Here is a 9,899-nt window from a genome sequence, read left to right as displayed (position 1 = left end):
GATGGGCATGCATACATGCATGGAAGTAGAATGTCTCTGTATCTTCTTAGATGTATCTCCTATGCCTTTGATTCAAAGATATGAGAAGAAATTTCCCTTTGACAGATTTTTTTCTGGTTTTATATAACTGTTCTGATTTGGTGTTAAAATGTCTACTGGGCCTCAGCAAAGGGATCTAATGTGAATAAAGGAACGTAGAGTACTGTCTGTTTCTCTTGCAGGGAAAAATGGGAAAAACTGCCGAGCTTTGATCATTTATGATGTAGCAATCTCTACAGGAAGTCTCAAATTGAAAGCACAGTAGGAGGATAAAGATGAATTTTTTAATGTCATTCTTTTTCAAGGCTTTGCTGCTTTTTTTTGCAGGTAAGGTCTATGACATTACATTGTGCAGCAACATCGTTATATAATATGCTCTTTATAGGGCTGTGCCTGTCTATCTGATCCTATATAGCAAGGGCAAATGTAATATGGATTCCTTTGGTTTGAATATTAAAATAAAGCAAGGCACATATAAGGGAAATAAATGGTAATTGCAGCCACCTCCAGCTGCAGCGGCCCCCCACGCACCCTCCCCCATCTGGTAGCAGCCACCCTGGCCCCGCTGCGCTTGCACCACACCACCATAGCCACTTACCCACCCACCGGACTAAGGAGGTCCTTGCTTAACAACCTGCGATCCTCGCTTAACAACAGCAATGGGGACCACTGGGATTGCCATTGCCAAGTAATGCAGTCACCTGTCATCACACTTTATGACTGTATTGCTTAGCGAGAGAAAGTGAGGACTACCTGTGTGGATCTATTTATCAGAAAAGTGGCTGTCTGCCATTAAATAACAGATGATGTTTTCTTTGTTTTTAGTTGCCTTGGCAAAGTTAATCATGGAACCCAAAGCTGGCAGCCTTGGTGGCGGAACCTGGATCACAATAGACTTTGATGGTACTTTTGCATACCTGTTCCAACTGCTGGGCATTTTTTTTAGATAAACAGCAACTCCATACAGTTTAGGGTGAAATTATCTTCGAATTGGCCTGGGAAATTTGTGACCCTCCAGATATTGCTGGGTTAGGGCCCACATTTTTTTCTGTGCAAAAGGAATCACATGCACATATAAAATGGGTGGAGTTTGTGTTATAACAGTATGACATTGTTTTTGTCATTTTGATGAAAGTGCTGGATTCTTGGCTCGGTTGGCTGAGATTCCTGCAGTAAAAAAGTTTAAAGAATATTGTGGCCAAGCATGAAAACAAAACCACAGATCTTTTGTTCTCAGGCTACACAAACTTCCTTTTTTCAAAGTACTATTCCTAGTGTGTAACTAGAAATACTGGTCCTGAGAAACAGCAAGCCACATGCTGTATAATTATGCAAACAAAAGGAAAATAGGGGCAACTTGTCTAGCAGTTAATAATAAGGTGCTATAAAGAAGTTACACAATGAGGAAAGAGCTGAAAGAAAAGACAAACTATTGCAAATTTTAATATAATTTTCCTTGTTAAAGGTTTGAAAACCTCTGCAACATAGTCTGTGATAGACTGGTAATACCTGCACCTTGCACATTTTATGAAAAGGAGTATCAGTATTTGTCCTATACAATCTTCTCTACTTCAAAAATGTTTGAGGTTTTATTTGCATGTTTGTTGCTCACAATTAGGTCTCTCTCACTTGGTCAACTGGTCACAGCTTGAAGTGGCATTATTGAATCCAGAGCTGCCTCCAGTGCTATGTGACATTATGCCTGTCAGTTTCTTCCTGTCCATGATCAAATGCCAAACAAGGTAAAGAATATTTTCTGCATGATAGTTACTAGAAACAGAGCATAAGATTACATGCCTGTGACCATATGGTTAAGATACTTCTTGTAGACCATTCAAAGCTTTATGAGTTTTCTTTAAACTTAATGGCCATCCAAACAAGTTTAAAAATGTACCAGAAACATAACTAGGAAAAATTACTCATTTTAGAAGTATGTCTTAGTCAGCAGAGTGTTGCTGTTGGGCATCAAAACAGGTAACATTCAATCATACTAGTTTATGAGACAGATGCATGTGCCCCAATTTAAATGTTCTAATGGAAGAAATGGTACTGTGATGCAGTAAAAAAATACTGCTATTGTATTATTATTATTATTATTATTATTATTATTATTATTATTATGCATGTAACAAAATGAATTATGTTACACATTTAGCAAACATAGGAAGCTGCTTTGTGTCAGGTCCCTTTGTCTATCTTAGCTAGTATTCTGACTAATAACAGAAAGGCCAGATAAATTGGCACTCTCCAGATGTTTGGGGCTTCATCTTCCATCATCCTAGCCTGAAGAGTCAATGGCAGTCTAGTGGGGGAATTGTAGGCCAAAAGATCTGGACAGTGCTACCTTGCCTGTCCCTGTTTTAGAATGGTAAGGATAAAGATACTCACTTAACAGGGCAATTGGCTACAAGATTATTTTGTTCTATATTGTCAGATTATTAATGTGACATTTATTTTTATCTTTGATATCTTCCTGTTTTCAATACTTTTTCAATTCACTAGTCACAGTAGACAGGGAGTAAGTCCTATTGTCATGAAAATTAACTGATACATTTGTTTTTAAAGCTTAATGTAACTCTCATAACACTGGCCATTCACTTGAATTATTCATTGTAAATACTAGTTTTTGTTACTTCGTTATGTTTAAATGTTTAAATAAAAACAAATATTTTTGAAGTAAAGTCAAAATAATTGTCCTGTTTTATATAATATTTCAAGCAAGGCAATCCAGAGACTTTGTTAGTTGGGTATTAGGGAAGCTGAAGTCCAAGACTTCCAGAAATGCATAGAGAGGGTCAACACTGGGTGAATAGAAATAATGAATAATATGTTGTAAACTTAGAGTAAGAGTTTAATGTAAATGTCTACTTATATCTATTGCAAAGAAAGTTGGGAGTCATTCTTTTTCTGTATTTTTTTTTCTTTTTCTGCACTTTTGACTTTACTCTCTCTCTCTTTATTCTGTATTTCTATCTTTACTTTCTATTTTAACTCTTATTTTCTGTTAGGTTTTATCTTTTTATCTTGACAATTTAATAAAGTTTGGTAAAAAAAAACCCACTGGTTTTAGCATTAAAAAGTCATATTGTTGAATAGGATCTACAGCTCCCCAGGCTTTGTGACTTACTTCTGTCAAGAAACTGATGAATAATAGGAAAATCATTTTAATCTGTGTTCTAACCTAAAAGCCAAGGAGGAAGTCAGCATTTAAAAAACCTACGAATAATGATTAACAAGCGTAACACATACCTGAACTGTAACAGAAAAATATTTAAGCATAAAGATTAGGTTTCTGGATAATTATTACTAACTTAAAACATTGACCTAGTGTACTTTGCCAGCAGTTTGTGTTCCATATAGGGTTGTTTTTTTTTTCTCCCTCCATCCTTATAGTAACAAAACCCCAAAACCAACCAAACAAAAAATCACCTCACTCACTTTTGTTTTGTCCTGTTTGGTTAGAGCTTTTTCTCCTGTAAAAGCTGTATCAGTAACAGAAATGTAGGATGTGACTTTTTTCTGCATGAAAAAAGGCTTATCCTGTTCAGTTCTGGCAACTTTAGCAGCAATGGGGTTGTTTGCCATTATCTATATTTGGAATTGGTTCTCAGCTGGCATGTAATAAAAAATAATATAACCATACCTTGTTTTTTTACAGCACAGAAATAAGTTTTAAGGTGGTTCAGTTATATTTATAGATAAGACTATACCTGGCCAAGCTCCTGAGATGAGGCAGCCATACCTTCTTGGTTCTTCTCCTTCACATCCAGTTCTGCTGTTGATTTCCTTTTCCCACCTGCTGTTCTGTATCCTGGAGCTTCTTCTCCATCTTTTCATTCTCTACTACAGAAGGCTTGGGGGGAAAGAATGATAGGGAAAATCAGGTAGAGGAAACCATGGCCTCCTCATGTCTAGCTTTAGTTCTAAAGTTAATTAACATTGCAAAATGAGAAGCTCATTCTCTACCTTATTAGCAGTTAGTTCTCCTCTGCTTTTACTGTTTCGCTTGAAGATCTTCTCCATGGGAAGGACTTTACCATCTCCAGCTGAGTTTGAATGGACAGAGTATCAGCAGCATAGATGAATTACATGAAGAGAACTATACATTCCAGGTACATAATAAAGTAGCTTAAGTAGTAATAATCCAGTGACCAGGACCAGTGACACATGGCTTGTTAATACAATGTTGGTTGTTACTATTATTTTTACACAAAGAAGAATTTAGATATTCAAGGTTAGTTTTGCTATAGGATGGAGTATCATTCTGCTGAGTTAAATCGAACTTCCTTTCCTGTACTTGGGATATAGGTCTGAAAGAGTATTCATCTGAATGGGCTTTCTGTAACTGTCACTAGATAATGGAACCATATCAAGACATGTGTGGTTCAAGGTATATGCAAAAGCAGAATACAAATGCAAAAAATTCTGTCAGTTAATCAGAACTTTTAGCATGCTGTACTGTACAAGTGCAACATAACTTTTATTGTGTGTGACAAAGTCATATTAAAGGTAAAATGCTGTTCTGCAGTTCAGCTAGCTTAAAACGATTGCGACAACCCTTGGAGAGATACAAATGAAACATATACCAAGTGAATAAAACACAGATTGCTGCTCTTTGTTTTGGGAACCTGGGACCTATGAACATGAAAAAATAATTCTCTCTCTAGTAGTTGGGAACAATGTAGACAGCAGCTGGCTGTGGCCAATTTGGGGAAAACCTCTACAAGGTGTTCCATTTAGCTACTTTCTTTTTCCCTCACAGCATAAAACATGTCCAAAGTGTGTTTTGAAAGGCTGATCTCCCTTTTCTGATGATCAGCATGATGAGAAGAGTATTCTGTCTCCTTCTTAGCAGGAGATGGTCTGTAAAGGATGGTGGTTCTCTTGGAAGTTCACCCAAAATTATGTAGGCTCCCTGAAAATCAAGCCTAAGAAAATTGAGTTTGAAAGGTCTCTAAATGGGGTTTCTGTGGAGATGTTCTTTAATGTTGCCATAATAGAGGTACCATTGCCCGATCTCAAAAACTACATTATGTATAGCTACGAATGGGTGGACCCATCTAATTTCCCCAATGTCAAGTGTATTTCACCTGATTTACATATCTATTTATTATTATTTTTTTAATTCCATGTTGCTTCTTTTTAAAAATCAGCACTAATTTTTTTTGCATATTTTGGCACTTTTCTCTAATATAAGTATATTATTTATGAGCACTTTTTAAGTAAAAAAATACACAACAAAATTCAGAAAATGAATGCTAGATTGCTCTGCAATTGACCTACAAGTTTGCAAGTACTTAGTGACAGGACAGTAACATGCATAACGAACAGCAAGTATTAGTATTCCCACTGTTTTGCTGGAGTATAATTAGGAGCCCATTGTTATGTTTCAATTTTATTGGAATGAAGAGACTCAATTTAGGGGCTAGGAGCCCACTGAAACTGAATGAAGCATTCAATTTTTAAAGAATGATCGAATGTAAAATGTATTCTTCTCTTAATAGTTCTCCATGGCAGAGACACCTGTGGTGTTTCACGTGAACCCCCCATATGGAGTCCCAGGTAAAGAAAGCTCTTTGAAGCTGAATGCTAATATAAATTAAACACTGTGCTGATACGTCAGCATCTCTGAATGAATTAGTACTGTAGTTGGCAAGAAAAGATTCCTGACTGCAGTTCTTCAGCCCATGGGGCAGGGTCGGGGGAACCCACCGGGACTTATGCAGAAGTTGCTAAATTGTCAAATGCTCCAAATTCAGCTGAGCAAATAGGCCAAGTTCTCAAAGAGAAAATAAAGCACCTAACTCAGATTGGAAAATTAGGGCTGAAGATCAGGAGGCGGAAGACATTGCTGGAACCTGTATATTCCTAGTTTTCCTGAAAGATGCTGGCATATTTTATATTCTACAATGATTTAAAGAAAGCCACACCCCCACCAACATCTCACAAAAAGCTTTTAAGAGAACACAGTGGATGCTTAAAGCAAGCAAAAGAAATAGCAGACTTTCCGAAGACATTTTAATGTGTTTTAAAGAATTCAAAAGTAACTAATTTAACACTTTGAAGCTTAAATTGATCTTATATTCAAGGGGAAAAAAATCTTTCAAAACGTGTGTGGGTACCACAGCAGCTGGCAGCACTTTGGAGACTTGATCTTGAAAAAACATCTTAGCTGGCATTTGGATGAGAGTCCCCCAAAACCCCAGGGATAAACTGGGAAGTTCACAAAACATCCCAGAAGGCAGCAGTGACAAACCACTTCCATATTGTTGACAAGAAAACTTCATGGCTATGTCTATGAAGCCACAAAGACAACAGCATGCATAACAAACAACATGTGTGTAATTACATGATTGTGTAAGTTAGCAGTTACTAGCATGCATCACAACTTCTGACACAAGTATATAAATTGTGGCATTTGCATGACAACATCATCATCACATGTGTGCCATTGTTTGCCTTTCTTATCTTGGCTCTGTGGACACCCAGGCAACAGGAATCAAGAACTCTTTGAAGAATTCTATACATAATATGTAACACATTAATATATATCATAATAAAATTAATCCTAAAAACAACTGGAGGTAACATACTGTACAACAAAACTTCATCATAGCATCCACCCACTAAACTTTCTGGAAGAACACCATTTTTATCATCTCTCAAAAGACCCTTTTCTTAGGGGCAAATTTAATCTCCAGTGGAAGGCTTTCTGGACACAACCCCTAATTTGCAGAGGTGGGTGACCATCAACAGTTTTTCCCAGGATACAATCAAGTGTGTCACTTCTAGCTGGAGAAGGCAGTCCTGTATGTGGTACCTTGTATATAGAACTTTAAAAGTGAAATATACTTTATCATAAGCCAATAAAGAAGAGGAGGAATGACAAGGTTGAGTGAGAGGAGGAAAGTGATACCATGAAGTTCATTTATGTCTATATCTGAATGAGATTTTTAAATCTCATTCAATCTTATAATAATGTAAACATGTTTTATTCTGAGCTGTGTTTCTTACAAAGGACATTTTTATTGGTTTGAATTTGCACCAAAGAAACCAGTGCACCACTCCCTCTTTTCACTCTTTGTATAGATTCCATTTTGCTTTTGAAGTAACACACTCTAATTTCTGCTTTTCTTTTCCTCAATAGGAAATGTAATACAAATTCATGGTCTGATTCTGGCCCAAGATTATGAAACATACAATTTCAACGTAGACTTTATTGATGGGTAAACGGTGTTCATTGTTGCTCTAAGTTACTATGCGTAGTAGTATTTTTCTGTGTTTTGAAGATGCAGTTAATAGGCATACAGAGCTGATATAGAGCTATTGTTTATGTCCATCTGCATTCTTATGTATTTGGAAGCTGCATGCAGTAGATGTGAACTTAGGGTGGTGATAGGTGGCTGTGCAAGAAGGGATCAGAAAGACTGTCTTGCTAATCTGTTTAGATCACACAGTTGCCTGGGTGGGATTCCCACAAATGGTTGATGAGCAAGTGATTGTCTTTCTTTGCTGATAGACATCATGATTAGGACATAATATTCAATTTGCTCCTAGAGTGCTGATGGAAGGTAATAAATGAAGGGGCATTCCACATCCTTGTAAACCTCTTGCTATATTTTGTGAAGAAATAAGAAAAGAGAAGTGTGCCTGAATTTAAGACAAAAGGAAAGAGATTACAAAGTTCCAATAAAGAGAATATCTGTAGCTCATGGTTGAACTGGGGAGTCCTTGGTGCTCTCTGAGCTTGGTTGTTTGCTTGCAGACATTTCATTACCCGACTAGGTAATATCTAGTCTGTTTATATACAGTACTTTCTTGCAGACATGTTTCCAACTGTTAGCAACCAAGTTGCTACTTTTGTTCTGCTCTTATTTAAATTTAGGAAGAAATATTTAAGCTCTTTGTTGTAGCTTTGGCTCTATTGTGTTGTAATCTTTTTATATTTAATGCTTCTTTTATTATTTTATTTTATAATTTCATTATTGTTTTATTGATATTATATTTTATTGCATTTTATTGCATTATGTTATGACCTGTGGTTACAACAATAAACTTTACTTACTATATACAGTAAGGGTCGCAGTGGCGCTGCGGGTTAAACCGCTGAGCTGCTGAGCTTGCTGATCGGAAGGTTGGCGGTTTGAATCCGCATGACGGGGTGAGTTCCTGGTTGCTAGTCCCAGCTCCTGCCAACCTAGTAGTTCAAAAACATGCAAATGTGAGTAGATTAATAGGTACCGCTTCGGCGGGCAGGTAACGGCGTTCCGTGTAGTCATGCCGGCCACATGACCATGGAAGTGTCTATGGACAAACGCCAGCTCTTCGGCTTTGAAAAGGAGATGAGCACCGCCCCCTAGGGCTGGACACAACTGGACTTAATGTCAAGGGAAACCTTTACTTTTACCCTTTTACTATATGCAGTAGCTTGGCTTGCCCGTGTTGGTGGGGGCATGGCTTTCTCCTTGGTTGCTCCTTGATTAGGATATTGTTTTCTGCTTGATTGTTTACACTGTTACTGAGAAGAGAGAATGAGGATGAGAATGGAATGCAGATTGAATAAGAGAGCTAGGATTTTTGTGTATGTTTTCCTGGCTTGCACTAAGTGTGCTCCTTTACCACTAGGCCTGTAATTCTTCAGGCAGAAAAAGATGGGTGGATAACTATTTGTTCTCTTGCCAGTCAGCAGACACGTAGCATGTAAGTTATACATTATCATTCCTTTTACACTATATTCTTTTCATGTTGTTTAGGAGTTTACCAGACAAGTCTTGTTTTGGTGCAGGATATTTGAAACAATATAAATTAGTCTTAGAACTGCATTAAAAGATTTAGGCTGCATCCATTCACCTGCAAGTAAGTCCCATAGAATTCACTGAGGCCACCTTCTACACTGGACTGGACTGCTAAGTGTTGATGAAAGTTAATTTCTTGATTTAAGATGGTGATGGAAGACTTGATTTAAGTCTTGAGTTATGAAATCAATTATGACCATTACAGTATTGGTCAGTGAGACTTCATTGTGCAGGGATTCAGAGACAATGAGACCTATGCTGAGTCTGTTTTCAAACCCTCTCTTGCTGTTATTTCATGAAAAGACCTTTGTTTGGAAACAGGAAATCAATGAAGCCGTCTTGTGAAGTGTTTTAATAAGTCATTGTTTAGAGGTTCTGAGGCTGGACAGTGACTTTTTTATAGGAAAAGAAAACAGATTAAGTATTAACCTTAGCCTATTCTTTACTATCTTCTGGCACGATGCAGAAATGATTCAGTTAATGTGTTTAAATCTTTCACCATCTAATGCATAGTGATTCCTCCCTCCCTTCCCAGCTAGAAGATTAAAGTTGGGATTAAAAAAATTGGTATGCTTTATTAGGGGCACTGTCCCAATGTTAATGCCATTACAGATGCTGGGCAATGTGGGATGGTGGAGGGCAGAAAGACCTTGGCAGAATTTTTTTTTTTTATCACTGTTCACTGAAAGCCAATCAAACCAGATGGCACAGTTCATAAAGCTAAAATAAATGAATAACATTTCATTGTTGAAAAAGACATCAGTCATCACCTTCATCAGTGACAGCTGTCTTGTGCATCTGGTTACAAACAAAAAGGAAACACTTACCTTTTAGGCCAGTTCTCTGTAGTGCCAATTTCAGGTCTTTAAGTGCAATCCATATATTAACATTTAGGTATCAATCCAGTCCAACATAAGAATTCAGTTTTCATTTCAATTGTTTCTTTAAAACAAACCACAATGTATACCATTAGAAAGTGTACCTTGAGTTAGATGCCCAGTGGATACGCTCTTTACAGTCTTGGCTGGGCTCGAACAAGGTCCTACCTGCCACTCTTTGTATCTT

General features: G+C 37.2%; 1 protein-coding gene across 1 annotated transcript; it reads left to right on the top strand.

Moving 5' to 3' along the window:
- The first annotated feature begins 1,676 nt into the window (after positions 1-1,676).
- Positions 1,677-7,275, top strand: LOC134489045 (fibrocystin-like). Its single transcript, XM_063291472.1, has 4 exons — positions 1,677-1,781; positions 4,052-4,151; positions 5,544-5,601; positions 7,187-7,275. The coding sequence occupies exons 1-4, from the start codon at positions 1,738-1,740 to the stop codon at positions 7,267-7,269; spliced, it is 285 nt and encodes a 94-aa protein (XP_063147542.1). The 5' UTR covers positions 1,677-1,737; the 3' UTR covers positions 7,270-7,275.
- Positions 7,276-9,899: the final 2,624 nt, after the last annotated feature.

This window comes from Candoia aspera, chromosome 1, assembly GCF_035149785.1.
Source record: "Candoia aspera isolate rCanAsp1 chromosome 1, rCanAsp1.hap2, whole genome shotgun sequence".
Classification (NCBI taxonomy): domain Eukaryota; kingdom Metazoa; phylum Chordata; class Lepidosauria; order Squamata; family Boidae; genus Candoia; species Candoia aspera.
Note: the sequence above shows the minus strand (reverse complement) of the source record. Positions and strands in the feature narration are given on the sequence as shown.